The sequence below is a fragment of the Pelodiscus sinensis genome, chromosome 11 (genome assembly GCF_052426305.1).
Source record: "Pelodiscus sinensis isolate ZL-2025 chromosome 11, ASM5242630v1, whole genome shotgun sequence".
NCBI lineage: Eukaryota > Metazoa > Chordata > Testudines > Trionychidae > Pelodiscus > Pelodiscus sinensis.
Window position 1 is genome coordinate 19,781,562 of NC_143062.1, and position 25,084 is coordinate 19,806,645.

Consider the following 25,084-nt stretch of genomic DNA (forward strand, 5'->3'; position numbering starts at 1 on the left):
TAGGGATCCTTGCAGCTGCTGCTGGGGTGTGACAAAGCATTTGGCTGATGCTGCACAGAAATGCTCTGCCACGGTTTATAAAAAGAGAATTGCTGGGTCTTGGGGCCAGCACTGACTGTGAGGACAGAGAGCTCCCCATCCCCTTGCACACAGCACCCCTTAGGGTAGGCCTGGGGCACGAGGAGAGCACCAGCAAGGAGTTATGTTGGAGCTCAGCACCCCCAGGGCTGCTCCTTGCTTTAGATCCAGGGTGAGCAAGAGAGAAGCAGAACCACGCTATAGCAACAGAGGGGGGAGGTTTTGGGGGGGATGGACAGACAGGAGTGAGCTGGGGATGGGAGGGTTGTCTCATTCTCTCACACACACACACCCCAGCCTGCGGCCACTGCTGAGAGATGTGGGGCGGGGGAGGGGGGACTCCGCTTTTCGATGCCAAAATAGGAAAAAGGCAGAGATGCAGCTGTGACGTCACAGCTCCCCACCTGCATCACATCACCATAGCAACAGCATACAGAGGGCAAGGGGATTGTTCACTGCAACAGCAGAGCAAGGTGTGACAGTGGCTCCCTCCCCCTCTGCTGCCCCCACGCCACCCCCAAGGCCCCCCCAACTCCACCTGCAGACCCTTCCCCATTGATCCACAAACCCCTCCCTCCACCTCACATCTCCACAAACCCCCACACCCTGCCTCCGCAGACCTCCCATAGCCCACCACTGCAGGCCTCACTGACACCTCCCACTGATCTCCCGCCCACCCTACAGACCCCCCCACCCTACAGACATTCCCCACATAGACCTCTCTCCACTGGTCCTCCCACAGATCACTCCAGCACGACCCCCTCCCAATTTCCCCACAGATCGCACTCCGCCCACTGCATCCTGAGAAGCCCCTTGCCCTCACCACTGATCTCCTTGGGGCAGCTTCCTCAGCTCCACAGCCCACACTGCACAGCCCCATGGGCCCTGCCAGCCTGGTGTCACCCACTTGTGAGTTAAGGGGCAGGTGTCCATTCTGGGGGGCAGTTGGGGCTAGTTCCCCAGAGCAGGTGCTGAGGATGAGCAAGGTCTTGGGTTGGGGATAGATGGGGGGCAGAGACCATGCCCCAACCATGCCATGGCCTATGGCACTAGGGTCATGCCTAGGAAAATGGGAGGGGGAGGGAAAAGGCATGAGGGACAGATCTGAATCTGTCCCTGTAGATCTGCGTGTGGGGGGGAGGCATTCATGTGCGGGGCAGTACCCATGTCTTCCTGGGAAGATGCATGTGCATGGGAGGTCCATGTGTGTGCGTGGGGTGGAGGGGGGTTGTGCGTCCCTGAGAGGCATTGCGTATGCTTGGGGGCCAGTCTATGTCTAGGCAACTTGTGTGTGCATGGCAGAAGGTTCCGTGTGATTGGGGTGCTGCAGGTCTCATGGGGTGGATGTTCATGGGTGCAGTGTGTGTAAGTGTGCATGGGGAGCCCATGTCTCTCAATGTGAGTGGGGTGATGTGTGTGTGTAAATTGGCACAGCACCCCCCCGGGATTGACCTCCCACTCCCCCATTCTGCGGCAGCCTCCCCTCCATCCCTCGCCCACGCAGCCCTAGCAACAGGAACCTGTCTCCTAGAGACTCTCTTACGTTGCTACGGCAGCAGCAGCACCAATAAGAGAGGAACCATCCTTGGGAGTGGGTGCATTGGTGGTAGGGAAAGAACACAGAGCAGTAATCCCCCAGGGCAAAACAGCAGGAAGATACCCCCCACATCTCATAGTCCTTCCCCACCCCCTCACCCCGCAACTGAACACTTTCCCTCACTCCCTGACCCCCAGATCCTCCCTCTCTCCTGCCAAAACAGCCCCAGGAAAAGGGGATTCAGAAACAGTCTGCTCTGATCCAAACATGCTGCCCTCACAAGGAACAAGTTTGTCAGGTCTCAGCCCTATTGCTGGCCAGACACCACACAAACTCCATTCCCTCGGGCACCAACTCAAAGGGGTCAGGGCCAGGGCCAGGAGAGCTGAGTTCCTTGGGGATAGGATAGGGGATGCAAGGTGTGGGGAGGCTCTGTGGCATTGGCCCCATGCTGGCTGCCCTAGAGGTCCCCTTTCTTGGGGTGTCGGAGCTGCCTCTCCTCAGCATGGAGTGGCTTTGCTGGCTGGCCTTAGGATCAGTTCAGAAGAGGAATGTTGGCTGCAGAGGCCCACAGACCTGGGACCTCACTGGGCCAAGGGCTGGGCCGGGAGCTGCGCAGGGGGTGTCATGCACAGCCAGAGCATAAATACAAAGGGAAGGAACTGGCCAGAGAACCCTATGCAAATCCCACCTATAAGCTACATCTCCCACTGTACCCACCAGCGTCCTTTCCCCCTATTGCTTCACCTCACACTGTAACCCTATCCACACACCTTCATTGCTCCAATTCACACCTGCATTCCTCTCCTCAATCCCATCACACCCCTCACATTGGCTCACTTCACACCTGGGCATGCAAACACACACTGCACCACATCCACATATTCCACATCTGCCCTCTTCTCTTGCTGTACAGCTCAAGGCAGCATAACCCTGTATCTTGCTCAAACAAAAGGCAACGGCTGCTCCTTTAGCTGGGGAAAGGTGCAGGAGGGTCCTGCAGAGGCCCCCAGGCTTCAGTAAGTTAGCAGCCACCAAGCCCTGCTCCATGCCAGAGCAGTGCAAATAGCGGATCAACTCTGCCACCTGCTGGGCACAAGAAGAAATAGCAACTTCTCTCTCCTTTCCCCCCTGCCCCTCCGTCCCAATCTGTCACCCTTGGAAATCCCAGACCCCGGCTTCCCTTCCCCTGCTCCTATTGATGCCACTTAAGGCTGTAACTCATGGTCAGTCAAGAGTACATGTGAATGCCCCAGCATCCAGGCTGTGACAGCTCCCGCTAATTCTAATCTGTCAGTTCACTTGCTGAATAGTTTCAAATAGAGATGGGATTCCTCTTCATGTCTCACTTTAAAATCCTGTGTAGAGATGCTAGAGATGTTACCCAGCTGCTGTGCCCTGGCCCAGAGGCAGCTACAGCTCAGCACCAAGCAAGGGATCTCTTTTTAACAGCCCCCTGCCCCACCCCAGAGGGGGCCAGGTCTCAGGATCCCTGTATAAACAGCCCCTAACCCACCCCTTAGTTAGTCCCTATCCTGATTGAATGCAGTAAACCAAGTCTCTGGGGAGGGACAAGGGTCTTATGTTTCCCCTCAATTTGCACTCTAGTGGATTTATGATTCTTGATGCTTGTTTGTGCTTGTTTTGTCCATTCCCCCGGCTGGATGGGGTGACTGAAATACATGTAACATATTGTAACACAATGGCTTCTCTTCCGGCTTTCACAGACTGCAGGCAGGTAGGCCCCCGGGATGTCTCGGCACATAGAGCCGCCCCCTTCTCTAGAATTGCAACTAGCATTAATAACAAAGGAGCCAGTTTCCAGTCCCTGGGAGTCTCAACACAATTTCCAAAGAGCTGTCCCACGTGTAACCCAGGCAGCGCAAGGTGCCTGAACTAGTCCCGTGTCTTGTTCCCTGCCCCACAGCCAGCCGGTCTGTCTCCCTGCCCAGGGGCTGTATCAGAGCTGTCCTCCCACCCGCAAGGGGAAAGGCCCCATATTCCAGGTCTCCATCCCTGGACACAAAGACAGAGGTTGCTCCTGGTTTGGGGGGTCACACTGAGGCTTTATTGAGTGGAGATTTTAATTGCACCAAAACAACTCGGCACGTTTTAAAGGCGGACTGGCTCTGAGGGGTGGGTGGCTAACTCCCATTCTCCATAGAGGCAATCCATGGGACAAAGGTGGCCAGGATAGGGGAACGGGGTGGGAGGAATGGATGGACTGACTGACTTGCTGCTCCTGAGCGGATGTCCCCAGCTCCCCATGCCCAGAGTGGGGCTTTGACCCTGGGGCCAGGAATGTGGGATCTGGACTTGCTGGCCCTGCAGCTCCCTAGGGAGCCTGGTGTCCTGAAGCTCATTTCTTCTTGGCAGCTGCTGCCAACTCCGCAGCTTGGGCTTCTGCTGCTGCTACCGCCAAGGCCTCTTCCCGCTGCTGCTGGAACATGGCGTATTCCTCTGCATTGAGGCTGGTGGGGGGAGGAACACAGGGTCAGACCTGCCTGACGGGGAGACCTGGCTCCCAGCCTCATCTCCCCTCCAGTCCACACCCAGCCCCACCTGCTCTAATCACTAGGTCCCACTCCCTGCCCTGGGAATAGAACACAGGCATGCCTGGATAGAACCCAGGAACCCTGATTGCAAATGCCCGCAGCTCTACCCATGCCCTCCACGCCCAGCTGGGATCCAAGGGGTCCCAAGGGCTCTGGGCGGGTACTCACTCTCTCACCACCTTGATGCCCAGCGTTCTGGCGCTGCCAATGAGGGATTTCACCACCTTCTCCAGGCTCGCGTCCTGCACTACAAAATTGTGGTTCTTGGACTTCACCAGCGCGATCTCGTACAGATGTTTCAGGGTCACCATGCCAGCCACCTCATGCCCTGCTCAACCAGAGACCTCTTAGTCCCACCTGCGGGTACCCCTCCACAGCCCCCCTTGTATCCTGACCCACTGTCCCCCACCCCTTGCAGACCCCCTATGTACCAACCCACAGCACCCCCACAGAGCACCTCCAGCCAACCGGAAGCCCCTTCCATCCTGACCTGAAGCTCCCCATAGACCACAGTCAGATGCAGTTCAGAGCCCAGAGCCAAGGGGCCCAGAGGCTCTCTCTATGGGGTGCTCTCACTGCAGGGCATCCCCAAGGAGAATGATGAATCCCAGAGGCCCAACTGTCCCCCCCTCGCACTGTTCACAGTGCAACACAGCTGTCAGGGAAGAGGGGGAGAGGCCCTGAAGTAATTCAGTCCTCTCTGGGTGCCGCTCCACAGGCCTCGCACTCACTGCACTAGCAGGGTTCAACACAGGGCAGCACAGGCACCCCCAGCACACAGGGTGACCCTCACCACACTGTGCGGCCAATGTATTGTGTGAGCCTCTCCCCATCAGCCTGGGCCTCTTCCTGCATTGTGTTCCCTGGCTTCGCACCACCCCAGTTCACCCCTCACCGGTCCGCGCTGCCCCCTTGTCGATGCCGGCAGCTGCCTTGAGGAAATACGAGGCCGTCGGCTGGTTGATCTGGATCTCGTAGGTTCTATCTGGCTGCAACACATTGAGGAGGAGGGGCTTAAACTGGGGTCCTGCCTGAGGTGAGGCCCAGACCCTCCTGTGCCCCAAAGCAAACCCACCCAGTAACCTGCTACACACAGACCCCATCCCACTGCATAAGGGTGTGCTCTGGCCAGTGGAACAGCAATGGAACAGGATAGGGCAGTGGCGGGGGGAGGCAGGCTTCCCCTGACACTTTTACTCTTGGGTGGCGGGGCCGGAGAGCAATGTGGGGCAGCAGGGTGGGCGCTGGGGACAGAGGGAGCAGAGGGGGGGGGAGGTTTCTCACCTTGACATGAATGCGCACGGGCAGCGGCACCCCCTCCTTGATGTCTTTGGTTCGCTCATTGAAGTCCTTGCAGAACTGCCCGATGGGGATACCCCTCTGGGGAGAGAAGCAGAGACACTGTCAGGGCTGTTCTGATCCACCGCTCACCTACCCTGCAGGCCCCAGGACTCTCTACAGCTCCGCGTGTGACCACCTAGAGGGGAAGGGCCCAGTATCCCATTCCCACACCTGAGCCAGCCAGCCCCCTGCCCTGGGGTCACATTTCCATGGTATCTGCCCCCTAAGTCCTTCCCTGTTTGATGGCATGGAGTGAGGTGATCATCCTTCCCAGAGGGGGTGAGGGCTGGGAGCAGAGCCCGGACCCAGGGTGTAACACAGGGATCTGGATCAGGCAGGGTGAGTTGTGCACCTGTGACATTGTCACTAGTGATCAGGCCAAATAAAGCTGATTTAGAGCAACGCTTGCTGCCTCTTGGAGCAGAGCCCCCAAGGAACCAGAGCCTCCCCCCATCGTGCACACACCTCACCTAGAGACACAACCTGAGACTTGCACAGCATCACCCTGCCCAGCGCACCCCCACCCAGACACCCCCACAGCATCACCCTGCCCAGCGCGCCCCCGCCCAGACATCCCCACAGCATCACCCTGCCCAGCGCGCCCCCGCCCAGACACCCCCACAGCATCACCCTGCCCAGAGCGCCCCCGCCCAGACACCCCCACAGCATCACCCTGCCCAGAGCGCCCCCGCCCAGACACCCCCACAGCATCACCCTGCCCAGCGCGTCCCCGCCCAGACACCCCCACAGCATCACCCTGCCCAGCATGCACTCCCTAACGAACCCCATACCGAGACACCTCCAGCAACATGCATCCCCTCCGCAAAACCCAATCCCGAGACACCTCCAGTGTTACCTCTGCCCAGAGTGCACCCCAACAAATCCCACAACCAGAGACACCCACATTACCTTTGCCCAACTTGCTCCCCCTCCCAGAGACACCCCCAGTATAACCCCTTCCTAGTGCACCTCCAGCCCAGACACCCCCGCAGTATAACACTTGCCCAGCATGTACCCCCCAGCAAACCCACCATGCAGACACCTCCACAAGATAACCTCCACCCTGTATGCACTCCCCAGAGAACCCCACATACCCCAGGTCACCCCCAGCATAACCCTCATCCATCCAGACACCCCCCCAGCATCTCTGCCCAGCGTGACACCCCCCCCCCAGCGAACTCTATACCCGGAGACATCATGCTGCGACCCCAATGAGCCCTTCTGGACTCAAGTCTGTGACCCACACACAGCAGGACCTGCTCCCTCCAGCAGGGGGCAGCACACACCAGCCCAGGCCCAGGCCCAGGCCCTTGCACCCCCTTTCTTCATTGCTCTGATCTGATGTTCCCCCAGCTCCAGGAGGGCCCTGAGCTACCGATTGACGAGAGGACACTGGGGTGGCGCCTCCTTCCCCGTCCGTCACCCTCTGCCCCCAGAGAACTTCCCCCTCGGGGCAGCGGAGCTGTCAGGCAGGCTGGCTCCCGCGGGTCTGCACCCGACGGGCTGACGCCGGTGTGCATGGCCTAGGTCGGGATACTCAGCCGCGGCACATTGCGCGTGGCGGGTGTCGCGCTAGGACCCAGCAGTAACAGGCAGAGGCGCTGGGATTCGGGGCCGGCCGGGCCGGTGTCGCGCTAGGACCCAGCGGCAGCTGAGGGAAGCGCTCACTGGCCCAGGCCTGGCAGCAGCAGCAGGCGACTCGCAGCCGCTGCTCGCGGGGACTCTGGGGCCGGATCTCTGAGCTCCGCCGGCGGCTGCTGCGGGGCTCCCGGAGCCCGAGCTGCAGCCGGGAGGGGGAATCTCCAGCAGGGCCAGTCCTGCTGTTCCCCCAGGAGCATCTCCCAGGGCAGCGCCCCCAGCCTGGCCAGCCCCAGCCGATGCCCCAGGGCGGGCAGCACTTGGGGGGCAGGTAAGAGACACCTCCCTCCCCTCCCCCGGTGCTGCAGTGGGAGGATTTGGCCCCAGGCTGCTCCCAGCGGAGCTGGCTGCGATCCCGGCCCGGGGCCCGGGGAAGGAGCCGCCAGCTCCCAGCGTGTGTGGGGCGGAGGGAGTCAGCGCTGGGGGGGGGGGGGGTGAAGAGGGGTGGGAGCAGATGGGGGGGCAGGGAGGTGTGAAGCAGGGGCAGGTGGGGGATGCAGGGAGGTTGTGGGAGATTCAAGAGAGACTTATGGGCAGATGGGAGCAGAGGTACAATGCAGAGAAACTGGGGGGGGTCACAGGGAGGGAAAAGGGGGATGAGGGGAGTCTGGGGGGAGACTGCGGGAGCAAGAGCAGCCTGGCTGGGGAAGGGAGAGGCACAGGGCGGAGATACAATGGCAGGCAGCGCCCCCTTCCCCCCATGTGGCAGGAGCGGGGGAGGGCAGGGGGGACTGGTGGTAGTAATTAGAGGCACCAGCTCCTATGCCCCTGACAACATTTAACTTGCTAAATAGGGTGCCCCACGTGCCCCTTGCCCCTGTGGGTGCCCCTCCCTCAGCAGGCACCAGTCGGCCCTGGGGGAGGGGCTGCCCCACCCAGCAGCCAGAGGGGATTTCTTTCTGTGGATTCTTTTTAGCGTTGTGGATCTGTGCAAACTGGGATCCGTTAGCACGTGCTGCGTGCGCACAGATGCAATGTAAAACAACACGTGACCTCTTAAATTAATCACTATAATGAATATGCAAATAATGGTACTGGTCCGCCCAGAAGTTTGTGAATGGGTTTGCCAGTCCTCAGTATAAAAAAGGTCTGGAACCACTGGCCTAGATGAAGACCTGTAACTCCGCCCCCGCACGGACAGTCCTGCCCTTGTTGGGACTGAAATCCTGGCCCCAGGAGAAGCGCTGTGACTGCACAGGTGCTAGGACACACAGAAAGCAGCAGTGATGCCACCCTCATCTCTCTCCCAGAGCCTGGAACACAACCTCATTCCCTGCCCCCCCCCCCCTTTAACCACTAGCTCCCACTGCCCTACAGCACTGGAATGAGAACCCAGGAGTCCTGGCTCCCAGCTGCTGCTCTGACCACTACTTCTCCTCACCCCGTCCCCACTGGGCAGCACAGCGATTGAGGCCCCGCCTCTGCATGTACATGCGCCACTGCTGCTCCTCCCACCTTGGCCTCACTGGGGACCCACAGGTGGGGGGAGAAGCAGGGAACAGGCCACTCTGCCCCTGGGGACCACTCCTGAGCAGCTGCCACCATGCCAGAGGAAACAATAGGGTGGGGGAGGCAATGGGGGAGTCGAGGTTGGGAGAGGAGGAAGCAATGGAGTGGGAGCTGGGGTGAAGAGGCAGTAGGATGGGGGAGACAATGGGGGAATTGGGGACTGAGGTGTGATGGGGTCAGGCCCAGAGATCATAGGACCTGGGGGCACATGGTAAAGTGTGACCACTCCCCACAGGGAAGGCTGCGCACGGAGCAAACTCTGGGGACTGCCCACAGCTTGACCCATGCCAGGGAGCAGGGCACAGACAGATGGACAGAGCACAAGCCCTGGACAGATGCAGGGGGAGGAGCAAGGCCTGGCCTGCTCCCAGGGAGGACAAGGATGCCCAGGTCAGTCTGTTGCTCTCCAGGCCAGGGACAGAACATCGACCCCTTTAGTATCCCATGGAGTGCTGCTTTGACACAGCTCCACCCCAGAGGTGGCTGCATCTCAGCACTGAGCAGGGGATCCGAGCCTAAACAATCTCCCAACCCCAACCTAGAACCAGCTACTTCTCTGCACCCGGTGAGATCCCTGTATAACCAGCTCTAGTGTCAATGCTGCACAGTCCCTGGCTGCCTCGTAGCCTGGGAAGCGTCCCTGAGAGTCCTGCTGTGCGGGTGCTGGGAGCTGACATCTCTGGCAGGGCAAATGAACTGGACAGTCATGGAAGCAGGGAGCCCAGGAGCTACTCGCTGGGCTGAAAGCTGGCACCAAGGAGTGAGGGGCAGGCACAGCACCCACCCCCACCTGCAGGGAGGACCGTGGCTGGCTGAGCACCCTGTGGCCAGCAAGCCAAATGGAAGGCTCTGGATTCCACAGGGGTGGGGTGAGGCAGAGCGCGCAGGCCGCTAACACAGGCTGGCACGTCACAGCCCTCCTGGCACGGAAGATGGATATCCCCACCGGAGCCAGTCAGTCCCACAGTTCCAGGACTGGATCACGGCCCAGCAGCCCATAGACACCAAAGGTGCCACCCCCCTCTGTCACTCCCTCCAAACTCCATGTGATCAATCCTCAGGGAGGAGGCAAGGAAGGCAGTGATGGGAAGAGTTCACTGAAGCTCCCCTCCCCACCATCATCCATAAATCCTGCTGCCAAGCTAGGAGCTGGCACTGTTAGCTGCACCAGCATCAGGCCAGCTGAGAAACTGGATCCTTGGTCTCTACCATCACCTGGGGGAGAGGGGTTTTGGGGTGTGTGAGATTTTATACAGGGATCCCTCACCTGCTCCTGAGATGCAGCTGGGTCTGGGCTGGTGCAGGGCAGCTGTTTATACCTAATCAACAGTAATGCCAGGCCAGGTCAAGCTATTTTGGGGAAGCACATGGCTGGTGTGTATTTCTGGTGTTTGCTATGGGGCAGCACAGGTGAAGGATTCCTCCCTCCACTGGCTGCTCTGCCTTGGGAAGGTGCTGTGGGGACAGCAGAGTGGCAGGGGAGGAGCGCCTTGCTGGCCCCTTAATAATGAGAGGACGGTTGCTGGGATCAGTAACCAGATGACTCATTGCTTAGCTCCTGCACACACCTGCTGCTGGTGGAGCCAGTGGTGTTAGAGCCGAGCACCAGGACTGCTAGGCCCTGCACTCAACTCTGAGAAGAGACTGAATTTAGTGGCTAGAGCAGCAGGCTGGGAGCCAGGTGGTCTGGCCCCAGCAATGCCACTTACTCCATGTGTCCTTGGGAGAGCCCCTCTCGCTCAGTGCCTCAGTTTCCCTTTGTGGTACAGGACTGACTCAGTTTCATGGTCCCCCTCAGGTATGGGAGCCGACACAGTCAGAACACTCCCAACACCCTGTCTAGCTGTGCCCCTTGGGTAACCCCCTACAGGCATCTCCCACAAACAAGAGTGGCAGCAACACTGAGGGCCTTGTGTGGCAGACAGCTCCCTGTGGGGCAGGCGCAAAGGCCAGGGATGAACTACAGGAGGGTGCTGGGCCAGGCCCTCCCCAGGAGCCCTTCGGACGGGCTGCAATCCTGAGAGCAGCAAACGGGGAAAAGAATCCCCTGCAATGCAGGGGGCAGAGGGGAGCCCAGTCCCCACGCCCTGCCCACAGCACTAACCACAGGGGCGTTCAGACACACCCATGCTGGCAGCCCAGCATTAGCCCCAGGAGGGTGTGAGAATGGCCAGAGTCCACAACTGCTCTTGGTTCCCCTGGCTATAGCCAGGGCCCCTGTGGTCTGCTCTTGATCCCTCCTTAGCTGGGATGCTGGGTCCCAAGTCTGCAGCCTGGTCTCTCATGGCTCTGCTGTCTTCTCCCCACAGGTACCGCCAGCTGGCCACCCCCTAGGACCGAGCTCCCCCGCTCCATGGCACTAGTGCCCGCCGCCAGCAAGCCAGGCGCGTGCATGTCCTCGGTGGTGATGGTCTCCACCATGGCGGCGGTGGATGTGTACCTGCTGGAACTGAGCGCGGGAGCACAGCGGGCCAGCGTGCTGGCCCTGGCACTGGCCGGTGATCTGTGCTTCCTCTTGGTGCTGCGCTACGTGGGGGCGTGGGTGGGTGCTGAGGCCCAGGCCCCACGGCGTGGCTACGCCATGGCCCTCTGGTTCCTCTTTGTCTTCACCCTGGAGATCAAGCTTTATTTCATCTACCAAGGGTACCGGGCCGACCGGCGTGCCCCTGACCCACTGGCCCGCCAGACCCTGACCCTGCTGCTCTCCATCTGCATCCCCTCCCTCTACATGGTCCTGGTGGCCACCGAGCACCTGGAGCACGTAGCCGCCTTCCGGCGTAAGGAGGACCTGCGTGGCCGGCTCCTCTGGGTGGTGGTGGACATGCTGGACCTGCTGGAGATGCAGGCCAGCCTGTGGGAGCTGCAGCGGCAGGGGCTGCCGCTCTGGGCTGAGGGGCTAACTTTCTTCTACTGCTACAGCCTGCTGCTGGTGCTGCCCTGCGTGGCGTTGGGTGAGATGGGCGTGCCCGCCCCAGCCCGCCTCCCGCTTTACCCGCTGCTCAGCCTGCTGGCCGTCAACCTGGCCACGCTGGCTATCCGGGCCGCTGACCTGCTGCTCTACTGCGACCAGCGGGTCTCAGCCATCTTCATGGCCAAGAACCTGCTGGCCATCGTGCTCAAGGCGTGCACGGCGCTGCAGCACCACGGAAATGGGGCTGCTGGGCTGGGGGAACCACCCCCTGGGGACATGTCATGTCGCACACTCCAGCATGGGGGCCCGGACAGCACCTCTGGGCCCAGGCTCATTCCCCGGGAGTTCTGAGCTGGAGGGACCCTGGAACATCCACACCCTCAGCTGCAGGGATGCTGCCTGAAGGCACAGGGCTAGATCCCCAGCTGGGGTGAGCTGGCAAAGCTGCTCTGATTTAAACTGGCCTCCTGGCTCTCACACACATGGGGCAGCTCTGATCACAAACTTCCCTTGGGCACAAACCCCCATTCACTAAGGGAGGACTAGCTTAGAACGGGGTTGAGGCACTGGGAGAGACGGGGCGCACAGGGCTGGCATTGAGGGGAGCGGCAGAGCTGTATGAGTGAGGCCAGGCTGGGCTAGCAGAGGCTGTGGGTGGAGATGGAGGGGCACCAGCAGCACTGGGGCACGAGGCAGGAACCACCCTGGCCCTGTGGGCTCCTCCCCGCACTGCAGCACACTGACGACCACGGCATGACTCACCATCCCCCTCTGACAGCTAGTCTGAGACATGGGCCCACATCCAGCTGACCTTGCGGTGAGGGATGAGCACAGCGAGCCCATTGGGCCTGGCATATGGAGAGGTAGGGAGCACGTGCCTGGGCCTGACTGCGCCGTGCAGGACATGGGGCAGAGGTGAAATAAAGAAGAGCTAACACAGACCAGAGCTTGGATCCCACTGTGCGCCGTCCCCATGGAGCCCTGGGGCTGGACACGGTGGTGCACCACAGCCTGCAGTCACCACCCAGTGCCCCCAGGGAGCACCCTCCCTGTCCATAGGGAAGGAGCCCTGAGCAGCCGGCAGGGAGATGGGAGGCCGCATTATAGACTGGGAGTCAGAACTCCTGGGTTCTGTGCCCAGCGCAGTCACTGACTCATTGAGACACCTCATGTCCCTCTCCCCGGCCCTCAGCTCCCCCAGCAGAGTTCAGGGCATTCCCGCCCCAGGGGCGGGCGGTTAGTGAGTGACCACTGAGAGTGCTGGGAAATCCCCTTTGAAGGGCTGCTGCCCGTGGAGCTGGGGTCCCCTCTCCCATCTCCGGGGAGAGGTTCCCACATTGGTTCCCTTAGACTAGCCAGGCCCAGCCTAGCACCAGCAGCTCCTGGCTGTGCTTGGCCCCCCCAGCTTAAGAGAAGGGGCCTTAACACTGACCCTTCCCGGCTCCCATCCTGCAACCACTCCCCTGCCCCGGCACTGGGACAGCCACCTCTGAGGTAGGTAAAGGGGCTGTTTAAACAGGGCTCCCTCCCTCTTTGGAAGGGGAAGGCCCCGTGTCCCAGGCCCTGGTCCCTCTGTCCCACCCAGCAGTTGGGGGAGGGGAAATGGGCTAGGGACAGAGAAGAACAAGCCACACTCTGTCCCTCTCAAAAAGTCTTTCCCAGGGGCCTGGAGGAAGAACTCAGGGCTGCCAGCTCATATTTACAGCAACCCTCAGCCCCTTCTCCAGAGCTGGGGCATTCCAGCTGAGGGCAGGAGCCAGTGGGGCACCCCTGGGCCCTGGTACAGCAGGGATCCACATGGAGGGGACAAGGCAGCCTGGCAGGGCTTGCCACACTGCCAGCAGAGGGAGGCCAAGCGCCCTGCTGCTGGGACAGACGCCCACTACCCATCTGCTGGGCCCACCCGTGCCAGGGAGCAGCATGGTCTTGGGGAAGGGTAGGAGGGTGCATGGGCTGGGCCTTAGGTGCAATCCCTGCCACTGACTCCTTGCATGACCATGGATGAGTTGTGGCTGCTCTGTGGGCCTCAGCTCCCAGCTAAGAGCCTCGCTGTCTCTGCCTGTCAGCTCTTTGAGGCAGGGGCTGTCTCTTGGGGTGAGTCTGTGCAGTGCTGGGTATGATCCGAGCCCCTGCACCACCCGGGCGGATCTCAGCCGGGCAGAGGAGAGGGGTGTGCACAGCGCCCAGCAGAACGGTGCCTCTGGGCTCTACCTTTGTACAAGCAGCAGCTGCAGCCAGCGGAGCATTTCAGCCCTTTAGCCATTGTCTGAGCAGAGCCTGGAGCCCCAGCAGCATGGACAGGGTTGCAGCGGCCAACGTGACAACACGCAGGCACCGTGCTGGGCACTATGGGAGCTACACGGTGGGATCGGGTGCAGCAGGTGCTTGTGCAGTCCGATGTCAAGGCCAGAAGGGCCCGTTCAGCTCCTGCCATCTGACCCTGAGTATCACGCAGGCTGGCTAATCCCCCCCGGGGATCCTATCCACAGCTGCTTGCTGACTGGAGTGAAGATTTAGAGAAAGACACCTGGGCTGCACCAAGACTCCAAGCCACAGACTCCCTTTGTGTCAGCGGCAGCAGTGGGGGGTGCCAGGCAGGAGCTGGTCCATAAGGGGAGCCAGTTTAAAAACCAGCTTCCCTCACATACTGGCTGCCTGCTGCCCCCCGGCTGTTGCCTCTGATACAGAGGCAGCAGCCCCTATCCAGGGTGGGTCTGAGCTCCTGGACCCGACACAAGCCAGAACTGAGCCGGGCTATCTGCCTGGCTCCTAATACACTTTAAACACAGAGCTGCAGCGGGGGAAGGTCCTGGATCTGGCACAAGCCAGGACTGAGCCGGGCTGCTGGCCAGCTGCTAAAAAATTTACTGGTGGGGTGGGGGTGGGGGTGGGGAAACACATGTAGTCTACTCTATAGCATTAATGGATAAGCTTTGGTTAACTACACTATTACATCCCTCCCACCGATCACACAGCCTTGAGCACCCCATCTTGTGAGTGGCTATAGGAGGCATCAAGAACCTTGGGGAGAGAATTATTTTGGAGCATCGCTGTCCTAGACACACCCACTGACCTTGCAGAGAACCTCATTAACCCATGCCACTTGTTAAACATCCCGACCCTCCCAGCATTGCACTCCCCACCCCAGCTCACACATATAGTGAGGGGCTTGGCCTACCTGACCCAGGACAGGCCCCAGGGGAGGCCCCGGCACCGCCTGCCCTGCCCTGATGATCATTCGGATGACATTCCCGGGATTGACCTTCTTCACAGCTTTGGCAGCACGGGAGATTTTTGACATGGTGAGTCTCGGCTGCGAGGTGAGTACAGAGGTGAGGGGAAGTCACAGGGACACATCCAGCCCCAGGGAAACTGGCAGCTTTCTCTAGCACCCACCAAGCTGGCACTAGGGAGGGCACCTCTTGTACTGAGGAGGTGCCATTGACCTCAGCAAGTTGTGGCTCATGCCACAACAAAGTTAGAAACCACTGCACCTTGATGGTCGTAGTGCCTCCCAGCTCTCTTATACAGCCATACAGATACCCCCCTACTCAACCACTCTAACATACACCCCAAGCACACAGCTCAGCCCCCCAATCCCCGGGGCCCCCATACACCCCAAGCACACAGCTCGGCCCCCTGATCCCCGGGGCCCCCATACACCCCAAGCACACAGCTCGGCCCCCCGATCCACGGGGCCCCCATACACCCCAAGCACACAGCTCAGCCCCCCGATCCCCAGGGCCCCCATACACCCCAAGCACACAGCTCAGCCCCCCCAATCCCCGGGTCCCCCATACACCCCAAGCACACAGCTCGGCCCCCAATCCGCGGGGCCCCCATACACCCCAAGCACATAGCTCAGCCCCCCCAATCCCCGGGGCCCCCCATACACCCCAAGCACACAGCTCAGCCCCCCAATCCCCGGGGCCCCCATACACCCCAAGCACACAGCTCAGCCCCCCAATCCCCGGGGCCCCCATACACCCCAAGCACACAGCTCAGCCCCCCAATCCCCGGGGCCCCCATACACCCCAAGCACACAGCTCAGCCCCCCAATCCCCGGGGCCCCCATACACCCCAAGCACACAGCTCAGCCCCCCAATCCGCGGGGCCCCCATACACCCCAAGCACACAGCTCAGCCCCCCAATCCGCGGGGCCCCCATACACCCCAAGCACACAGCTCAGCCCCCCAATCCCCAGGGCCCCCATACACCCCAAGCACACAGCTCAGCCCCCCAATCCCCAGGGCCCCCATACGCCCCAAGCACACAGCTCAGCCCCCCAATCCGCGGGGCCCCCATACACCCCAAGCACACAGCTCAGCCCCCCAATCCCCGGGGCCCCCATACACCCCAAGCACACAGCTCGCCCCCCGATCCCCGGGGCCCCCATACACCCCTAGCACACAGCTCAGCCCCCCAATCCCCGGGGCCCCCATACACCCCAAGCACACAGCTCAGCCCCCCAATCCCCGGGGCCCCCCCATACACCCCAAGCACACAGCTCAGCCCCCCAATCCCCGGGGCCCCCATACACCCCAAGCACACAGCTCAGCCCCCCAATCCCCGGGGCCCCCCCATACACCCCAAGCACACAGCTCAGCCCCCCAATCCCCGGGGCCCCCATACACCCCAAGCACACAGCTCAGCCCCCCACCATACTACTCAAACCCCTGAACCTCACCCCTTTGCCTCCCACCTCCGGGACCCGGCTGCTGCCTTGTGCGCCCCACGCGCTCGGAACTCACCGGCTCAGCCCCACTATAAACCGCGCTCGCGCCGCTCAGCCCAGCCTGGGCGCAGCCATACTAGGGCAAGTGGCTGGGCGAACGGCATGCCGGGAGCTGTAGTTCCCTCCCAGTCACGTGCGCGCCCAAATGCATGCCGGGCGATGTAGTTCTCACTAGCTCTTCCTGTGCTACTGCAAGGGCATGCTGCAAGAGTTGTAGTTTCCTTCCTCCGTGTGCATGCTGAAAGCGGGTGTCTCCCCTCACAGGTGCATGCCGGGAAAGGTAGTTCCCATGTCAAAACAGGTGAGACAGACAAGAACATGTAGTGCTCTGGTTTATTCCAGGGAGCAGCTCGAGCCATCCAAGCTCGTTATTCTTTATAACCCCCCAAAATACTTCATTCTTCAGATGAAGTGGGCTGTGCCCACAAAAGCTCATGATCCCATCTACATGTTTTGTTAGTCTATAAAGTGCTACCAGACCATTTGTTGTTTTTGTCTGTAACAGACTGACTCGGCTACCCCCTGAAGCTTTGTAACCCAAGGTGTTCGGTTCCCAGTGCCTTCTCTCGCCTCCTCCAGGCTTTCTAGCAAATGTGCGGCATCTTCCCCAAAGGGTAGATTCCCTGTACATGCCATACAGAGGCAGTCTTGAGCAACGCCAAGCCTAAATGCCCATAAGAGCGTGGCCCGAAAACCCAGGCAAAGATACGTTTTTAACGTAAATACGTGAGGGGATGATTTTTGTCTTCTGATTTCTGAGTCTTTACGGGGCACTTGGGAAAGCTTTTTTCCACACTCAGGAGAACTGACTTTTAATTACTTATTTTAATGAATGCTGAGATTCTTCTGTAATGCCAAGAGTGCAGGTGCTGGAGTTTAAAGGGAAAAAACAAATATCACAAAACTCACAGTACAATAAACATCTCAGAGGGGCATAGTCATGTTAGTCTGTGACTTAAAAAACAATGAATAGTCCTGTGGTGCCTTAGGCTATGTCTACACAGTGGAGCTATTTCGGGATACCTCCAGGTTCCCAAAATATCGATTGTCTTAAGAGCAAGCCCATTATATCGAAATATAACAGGCTCGCTAGTCAGGCATCCCTGTAAACCTCATTGCACAAGGGATAAGGGACGTTTCAGAATAGTGCTTTATTTAGAAAAAACATTGAAATAAGCTACGCAATTTGCATAGTGCAAATTGCATAGCTTATTTCAGGATAAGGGGGCTGTGTATACGCACCCTTAGAGACTAACCAAAATAAATATAATATCATGAGCTCTCATGGGCAAAACCCACTTCTTCCGATGAGCTTGAATGGAGACCATAGGAGAGTGATTCCACTCAGTCTCATCTGAAGAAGTCGGTTTTGCCCACGAAAGCTCATGATACTATATGTATTTTGCGGTATGTCTACACTTGCAACCTAATTTGAACTAGGGCTGCAAATGTAGGCATTTGGAATTGCAAATCAAGTCCGGGATTTAAATAGCCTGTGCTTGATTTGCATCTTCTTGGCTGGGCGCCATTTTTGAAATTTACAAGCCCGAAGTAACTGCCCACGTCTACACACGGCAGTGAAACAGGCGTTCGAAATAAAGCCCTAGTTTGAACTACCTGTTAAACCTCATTGCAGGAGGAATAACAGGTAGTTCGAACTAGGGCTTTATTTCGAACACCCGTTTCACTGCCGCGTGTAGACACGGGCAGTTACTTTGGGCTTGTAAATTTAAAAAATGGCGCCCAGCCAAGAAGATGCAAATCAAGTGTGGGATATTTAAATCCCGGGCTTGATTTGCAATTCTGAATGCCTACATTTGCAGCCCTAGTTCGAATTAGGCTGCAAGTGTAGACACACCCTATTGGTTAGTCTCTCTATGCCTACACTGCATTCCTCTTTCGAGAGAGGAATGCAAATGCAGGTGAACGAAATTGCAAATGAAGAGCGGATTTGGATTTCCCGCACTTCATTTGCATAATCGCATCTGGGCGCTATTTTGAAATACCCTATTTCGAAAAAAGAAACGCTGTGTAGATGCGGTTATTTCGAAAGAAAACCCTTCTTTCGAAATAACCCTTAAACCTCATTGTATAAGGAGTAAGGGTAATTTTGAAAGAAGGGTTTTCTTTTGAAATAACCGCATCTAGACAGCGTTTCTTTTTTCGAAATAAGGTATTTCGAAATAGCGCCCGGACGCGATTATGCAGATGAAGTACAGGAAATTCAAATCCGCTCTTCATTTGCAATTTAGTTCACCTGCATTTGCATTCCTCTCTCGAAAGAGGAATGCAGTGTAGACATACCCTAAGGTGCCACAGGATTACTCGTTGTAATAAAAAAACAACATAGAATCTCTCTTGCACATAGACACTCTGGAATATTTGTTGGCCCTTCTTAAAGTAACTAGAACAGCTGCTTGACAAACAAACCTGATCCACATTTCCCCTCATCTCCCTACAAAAAAATCCCACACCTTTTTGTTGTCGTTGAAAGTTGCAAATTTTAGTTTTTCCCTGGAAATGTTTTGACAAATATAGCTTTTTAAAGGGGCAGGTGGGGTGTGAGGGGAGAGGGAGAGAATGGGATTTTCATTTAGTCAAAAAGCCATTTTTGGTTGGAAAAACATTGATCTGGAAAACCTTCCACCAGCTTCAAGGACTAGTATTATTTCGTAGGAAAATCTGAATGGTCCAGAGCAGCAGGAGAGCAAATAGTGAAACACAAATGGTACAATTTCAAATTCAAAGGTGCTGCAACCACATTGCTCAGCTCCTGGTAGGCTTTAATTTCACCTTTGCACTGTAACATGAACATTAACTCCATTTCCATCCAGCCGCATTGAGTCTTCTCCCACCAACACTCATTTCACTCTGGCATAACCACGCAGACAGGGATGCAGTCACTCCGGATTTACATGGCTGCCAAGGGATAGGAGAACCGAGGTCAATGCTTGGGTGGGCTAAAGGGCCAGACCCTTAGCAAGCGTAAATCATTTCGCTTTTTTTTTTTACACCAGCCCCAAACATTTTGCAAACCTAGCTGTCATTGATGAATCTACATCCAGCTTTCACAAGATGAAAGTGGGTGCTGGGGGTCCATGGAAGGAGTAACATAATGCATTCTGGGAGGAGAGGGAGGATGTGATGCTGAAGTACCCCTCAGAACTCCTGCTTCTCCACTCTGCCCTCCTTCCAAAGTTAGTGGTGCCAAGTCTGAACCTTCCCACCTCACCCCTCCCCTAAACTCAAGGGGCTGCCCCAGGAGGGGTCATACTTTGCAAGGTAGGGGAATCCACAGTCACTCCCACCCTAGGGTATGTCTAGACTACAGGCTTTTGTCGACAAAGCTTCTGTTGACAAAGAGCGCCCAGACTACATCCAGTTCTGTCGACAAAGCAAGCCGCTTTGTCGACATGACAGTGTAGACGCAAAGGACAGTGTAAATGCAGTAATGCCTTCTGTCGACAGAACTCTGTCAACAAAAGGCGTTATTCCTCATAGAATGAGGTTTACAGCCATCGACAAAACTGCTGAGTTCTGTCGACGTTATGTCGACAGAACTCAGTGGCAGTGTAGACGCAGGTATAGTTTTGTTGACAAAAGTCCACTTTTGTTGACAAAACCCTGTAGTCTAGACACACCCCTAGAGGCCAGCTTCCCAACACTGTCTCTGTGTCCCACAAGGCCGTGGAGATAGTCACATCCCAGATCTTCCCTGTCTCACTGGGACCCACCTGTGCTGGATCCCTCCCTCAGTCGTAGAAGTCGTCCTGGTCATCCAGGCTCTGGTCCTCCCTCAGCACCATTTCCAGGTCTACTCTCAGCTCCTCTGCGTCACTGCAGAATTCTGTTCGGGTAAAATGGAGTAAGCAGGTGTGGCCAAGATGCCTAGGTTCTATTCCCAGCTCTGTATTAGCCTGTCTCGGTCTGTAGGCATCTCCTCACCTGTGGAACTGCAAGCTGCAGGTTCCTGCGATGGTATCCTGGAGGAGGAAGCACAAACATAGAAGAGTCAGGGCACTCCCAGCTGGGCAAACCCCTACTTGCCCCGAGGGACCATTCTGAACACAGGTAGATCCCAGCCTCAGTGCCCATCCAGTCCTTCCCCCCAGTCCACGGAGTGGGCTGTGTTATTCTAAGGAGAATGAGGCCAACCTGCTCCACCCCGTGGAACTGCCTGCTACCCACCTCCTCCACAGAGAAGACACACCCTGATGGGTCCTTGCACCACGGCCCTTTAAATGAGATCTGCATGTTCAGAAAGAGCATGAGATCTCCTGCCTCCCCCAAGCTCCCTGTCTCTTGGGTCTCAGCTGGAAATGCTTTTCAAAGAGGGACTGAAACCATACAAAGCATCCCCCCCATGCTTCTTCATCTCCCTGTTTATCTCATTCTCTGCACCTGGGAAGACAAAGGAATCAGCTGCTGCACCCTGGGGAGGGGGTCTAACCTGAAAAAGTCAGTCAGCAATGCCATTGGAAGCATGTGGTGAGAAACTTTACTTTGTATCTCATATAGTTTGGCACTAGAACGTGTTTTGTCTTTATTTTTCTTGTAACCATCTCTGACTCTTATGTTTATTGCTCAGAATCACTTACATCTCTGTGTAGTTAACGAATGTTGTATCTACTCTGGTGGGTTTAACTTGGAGTCTGTGTAACTCCATTAGGGAGGCAAGTTGTGTGTATATTATTCCCTTAAAGGAATAATGGACTTACAGGGCTGAGCAGTCAGGGTATACATTTCTGGGGGAAAATCTGAGCCTGGAAGTGTGTTGGGATCAGCCAGCAGCAGTAACCAAGGCTGATAAAAGCCAGAGTGCAACCCAGGCATGGTTGGGAGCCAGGCAGGGTGTGGCATGCATGGTGGAACGCTGTTTGTGAGCAGCCCAGGTGGGAACTGCTGCAGCAAGGTACTGCAAGAGACCTAAGAGGCTGCAGAGCATGGGTGACACAGCCCCTGAGTGGTCTGGACTGCACCCACTAGATCTCTGGGACCAGATCAGAGCACCCTAGGGCTCTCTAGGAGGGAAAGGCCTCATGTCGATCATCAGCCATGGAGCTGGATGCCCTGGGAAGACTCCAGCTCATCCTCCTGGGAAGAGAGATGAGCTGGACCAGGCTTTGCCCACAGAACCTGCCTTGTCTTTTACCCATGGTACCTTGGCCACTGAGTGGTGCTGGCAGGCGGCGCCTCAGCCACCTTTACTTTCCTTGACCCTTCCTCCAAACAGGAGCTTCCCTGGCTGCTTCCCCTCTGTTCCTGGCTCTCCAATGTCCTCTTCTCCCTGCAAAGGGGAGACCACAGAGAAGCCTCAGCATCCAGCTTCTGCCGAGAGCCTCATTGGCTATTCTGCCCCATTCAGGTGCTGATCCCACACCCATCACCAGGGTATCAGGGCTGCTGCCAGCGGTGCTCTTGAGTTTGGTACCCAAGTGATGCCACCCCTCAGTCTCATCCCCTCCCCAGGCAGGAGTGTGAGCGCAGTTTCCAAGACTGGTTTGCCAGAGTGTAGTGTAAATGCCATGCTGCTCTGCATCTACATCAAAGCAGCCTGATGATGCTTAGTCCCTCAGGGGGCACTTGATCCATAGTCTCACATTATTTAGCCGCTTGGTGCCTTGGACATTAACCTCGAGTCCACATTGGGTAGGCTTCGCTCTTACTGGTTAGGAAGAGTTCTTGAACAGACAGACAGACACACAAAGGCTGTGTCTACATTGGTGCGATCTTGCGCAAAAGTAGCTGCTTTTGTGTCAAAACTTGCTGCCTGTCTACACTGGCCAAGGGTTCTTGCGCAAGAACCCTGACATTCTAATGTGTGAAATCAGTGCTTCTTGCGCAAGAACACTGACATTCTAATGTGTGAAATCAGTGCTTCTTGCGCAAGAACTATGATGCTCCCGCTCAGGAATAAGCCCTTTTGTGCAACTGTTCTTATGCAAGAGGCCAGTGTAGACAGGCAACATGAATTTCTTGTGCAAGAAAGCCCGATGTTTAAAATGGCCATCAGAGCGTTCTTGTGCAAGAGAGCATCTACACTGGCAAGGATGCTCTTGCGCAAAGGCACATGCCAGTGTAGACGCTCTCTTCTGGAACAGTTTTTGCACAAGAACTCTTCCGCAAAAGAGTTCTTGCGCAAAATCATGCCAGTGTAGACACAGCCAAACTGTCTCAACTATATAGTAGATTGTGATACTGCCTCGAACGCAGGCCCTGTGAGGTATCAGGGGATGGATTATGATCCCTCTAAAGTCACTGTTTTGTCTAAATTCAGATCAAGGCATGAGAATGTGCTGTCTGGTTCTCAGTAAAATGTGCTGTGGGTTTGGGAAGTGTCCAGATTCCAGCTCTCCAGTGACAATGCCAAGGGAGGTGAGAAACACCCCGGTGGGTGCTGGACAGACATCACTGGCCATTGGCCAGCAGAGGAGTTACAATTCAACAGGCCCACTGACAGGGGTGGCAAAGGGGCAACTGCCCCGGGGCCCAGCGATTTGAAAGGGCCCAGGCCTCCTGGTCACTGTTGCTCCTGTGGCAGCGGCAGCCACAGTTGGAGCCCTGAGCCATTTAAATCACCGCCACAGTATTGCAGGGCTTTCTCCAGGTGGTGCTGAGGGCTGCCTGGGGGAGGTTAGCCCTAGCCCTGCCCCTTCCACCTGAGACCCCGCCCTCTGTGGGAGCACAGAGCTGGCCACCCTTCCCCCCACCTTGCCCGGGGCCAGGCAATTGTGTCAGCCTCATTGCAACTCCATGACTCACTCACATATTTCACCTTGGGACTCCACAGTGCCCACCAGATATGCCTGGATTCTGTCCTCCAAGCGCATGGACTACAGATATAAACCAGAACCCAGGGGCACCATGCTTGGCCTTTCTCCTGCCCCCACCTATGCCACAAGCAGTAAGGATGCGCAGGAGACTAAAGACTCCAGCAGAGGAGACTGGCTCAGGTTTCAAGAGGGAGACCTGTGATATCCAGTGGGGTGAGGGAAAAACCTGCTTAATTTAGTTGTTGACCAGTCAAATAGGGTTGCGAGTTTAGTCTACATGTTTATATTTTATTTCTTTCGGTCCCTCACTCTGACTCTTTGCCTTACACTTATAACCCCTATCTTTTGTAGCCGGTCCATTAGTTTAACTGCTTCTTTGCCAGTGCGCTTTGCCTGACTTTTCTGGCGAGGGTTACAAAGCCTGGTGTATCGCCTGGTGTATCGCTGGGGGATCGGCCTGGTGCCTTTCTCTGTGTGATTCATGATTGGCTCTGGGAGCAAGCATGCAGTCTAGCTGGGTGTCGGGTTCCATATGTGCTGGGGCAGAGTGCTAACAGCACCTGGAAGGGGTTGCTGCTTGTCACTGGCACAGCATTGTGAGACAGCCCAGGCTGGAGAGGTAGGGGGCCCACAGTTCCAGGCTTCACTCTAGGGATCCTGCCACAGTCCCCACCCCGTGGCCTGCAGCACAGGACCCCTAGGATTCAGCGCTGAGTGCAAGAGAGCACCCCCCACCATTGAGCACCATAGAGCCACACTCAGGCAGGATTCATGGTTGATCCCAACCTTGGTTCTGTTGTGTTCCCTGGGGGAGCCAAAGCAGCTTCTATGTCCTCATCCCCTTCACTCTCTGCTTCCTCCTCTTCCTTCTCCCCTTCCTCCCAGGCTGAATCCTCTTCTAGATCTGGAATGGCAGATACAGATGTTGAAATTCTTGGGTGGGGTGGCAGGAGGCAGTGTTCGGACACAGGATGGGGGTGGGGAGGGGAGTTTAAGACTAAGGGGCTACGTCTACACTGGCACCCTTTTCTGGAAATGCTTAAAACGGAACAGTTTTCCATTATACGTATTTCCAGAAAAAGCGCGTCTACATTGGCAGGATGCTTTTCCGGAAAAGCACTTTTTGCGGAAAAGCGTCCGTGGCCAATGTAGACGCGCTTTTCTGGAAAAAAAGCCCAGATCGTCATTTTCGCGATCGGGGCTTTTTTGCAGAAAAGACTACTGTGCTGTCTACACTGGCCCTTTTCCGGAACAGTTTTTCCGGAAAAGGACTTTTGCCCGAATGGGAGTAGCATAGTTTTTCCAGAAAAACACTGACAATTTTATAGTAGATCGTCATTGCTTTTCCGGAAAAGCAAGCGGCCAGTGTAGACAGCTGGCAAGTTATTCCGGAAAAGCGACTGCTTTTCCGGAATAAGTGGCCCAGTGTAGACACAGCCAGGGACTTTAGATCTGATCTGGTGGGGAGAGGGGGAGATGCCAGACCCAGGTGTGGGACCGAGGGGAGATGCCAGGCTGATGGGACCCCAAGGTCATACCAGGTGGCAGTGGTTCTGGAACAATTTTTAGGGTGGAGGTGCTGAGTTGTGCTCCCCCACCCCACCTTACCCTGTCTGCTCCTCTCACCCAGCTGGACCACAGCTGAAGGTGGCTGCAGAGCCCTTGGCATGGGGCCGATAGTCAGAGCCCCAGAACCTGAAGTGGAGCCACCGGTACCCTGGGTGACGGGACAGTCCCCAGGACTGGTGGCTGGAACCCCAGAGGCAGTGGGCCAGCAGCTGAGCCTCCTTGGAGCTGGTGGCCATGGCCAGGACCCTAGACAGAAGTGGGACTCCTGGGTGTGGGCTGGTGGCTCAAACCCTGGCCTGGGGTGCAAAATCTGGGGGGGGGGATGCTCTAGCACCCCCCACACCACTACTTCCTGCACCAATGCTGGGGTGGTGGGGTGACGCCAGACTGGAGAAGCCGATTGGTTCTGCAATTCCAGGCTGGAAGGGCCATGGGTCT

General features: G+C 57.1%; 3 protein-coding genes across 6 annotated transcripts; 1 reads left to right on the forward strand and 2 right to left on the reverse strand.

The window, feature by feature from the left end:
• Positions 1-3,660: 3,660 nt before the first annotated feature.
• MRPL11 (mitochondrial ribosomal protein L11) lies at positions 3,661-16,477 on the reverse strand. Of its 2 annotated transcripts, none has more exons than XM_006129711.5 (6): positions 16,321-16,477; positions 14,748-14,882; positions 5,455-5,550; positions 5,066-5,159; positions 4,339-4,498; positions 3,661-4,086 (listed from the first exon to the last, which is right to left on the reverse strand). In XM_006129711.5, exons 2-6 carry the CDS (start codon positions 14,868-14,870, stop codon positions 3,975-3,977), a joined length of 585 nt encoding a protein of 194 aa, XP_006129773.2. In that variant the 5' UTR covers positions 14,871-14,882; positions 16,321-16,477; the 3' UTR covers positions 3,661-3,974. The 2 variants fall into 2 exon arrangements, with proteins under 2 accessions (XP_006129773.2, XP_006129774.2); XM_006129712.5 differs by lacking the exon at positions 16,321-16,477 and adding an exon at positions 16,257-16,277.
• Positions 7,171-12,510, forward strand: LOC142830939 (transmembrane protein 121-like). 3 transcript variants are annotated; one of them, XM_075938969.2, is made up of 3 exons: positions 7,171-7,420; positions 8,894-9,048; positions 10,968-12,510. In XM_075938969.2, the coding sequence occupies exons 2-3, from the start codon at positions 8,943-8,945 to the stop codon at positions 11,918-11,920; spliced, it is 1,059 nt and encodes a 352-aa protein (XP_075795084.2). In that variant the 5' UTR covers positions 7,171-7,420; positions 8,894-8,942; the 3' UTR covers positions 11,921-12,510. The 3 variants fall into 3 exon arrangements, with proteins under 3 accessions (XP_075795084.2, XP_075795085.2, XP_089637308.1); XM_075938970.2 differs by lacking the exon at positions 8,894-9,048; XM_089781182.1 differs by lacking the exon at positions 7,171-7,420 and having other exon boundaries at positions 7,768-9,048.
• A 2,279-nt stretch (positions 16,478-18,756) lies between the features above and the next one.
• LOC102453925 (uncharacterized) lies at positions 18,757-24,746 on the reverse strand. The gene is made up of 6 exons (XM_089781363.1): positions 24,686-24,746; positions 23,864-23,981; positions 21,466-21,591; positions 20,250-20,287; positions 20,039-20,151; positions 18,757-19,223 (listed from the first exon to the last, which is right to left on the reverse strand). The coding sequence occupies exons 1-5, from the start codon at positions 24,744-24,746 to the stop codon at positions 20,057-20,059; spliced, it is 438 nt and encodes a 145-aa protein (XP_089637489.1). The 3' UTR covers positions 18,757-19,223; positions 20,039-20,056.
• Between the last annotated feature and the right edge of the window lie 338 nt (positions 24,747-25,084).

Bases quoted from the DNA above. Each gene is read 5' to 3' on its own strand.
- LOC142830939 (XM_075938969.2), top strand. From the start codon at position 8,943: ATGCCAGGGAGCAGGGCACAGACAGATGGACAGAGCACAAGCCCTGGA. The intron at 9,049-10,967 runs GTCAGTCTGTTG...TTCTCCCCACAG, and splicing joins GGGAGGACAAGGATGCCCAG to GTACCGCCAGCTGGCCACCC.
- MRPL11 (XM_006129711.5), bottom strand. From the start codon at position 14,870: ATGTCAAAAATCTCCCGTGCTGCCAAAGCTGTGAAGAAGGTCAATCCC. The intron at 5,551-14,747 runs GTAGGCCAAGCC...TTCTCTCCCCAG, and splicing joins TGGGGCCTGTCCTGGGTCAG to AGGGGTATCCCCATCGGGCA. The intron at 5,160-5,454 runs GTGAGAAACCTC...AATGTGTTGCAG, and splicing joins CCGTGCGCATTCATGTCAAG to CCAGATAGAACCTACGAGAT.
- LOC102453925 (XM_089781363.1), bottom strand. From the start codon at position 24,746: ATGCCAAGGGCTCTGCAGCCACCTTCAGCTGTGGTCCAGCTGGGTGAG. The intron at 21,592-23,863 runs GTTGGGATCAAC...TCCCCTTTGCAG, and splicing joins GGGAACACAACAGAACCAAG to GGAGAAGAGGACATTGGAGA. The intron at 20,152-20,249 runs GTGAGGAGATGC...TTACCCGAACAG, and splicing joins TGCAGCTTGCAGTTCCACAG to AATTCTGCAGTGACGCAGAG.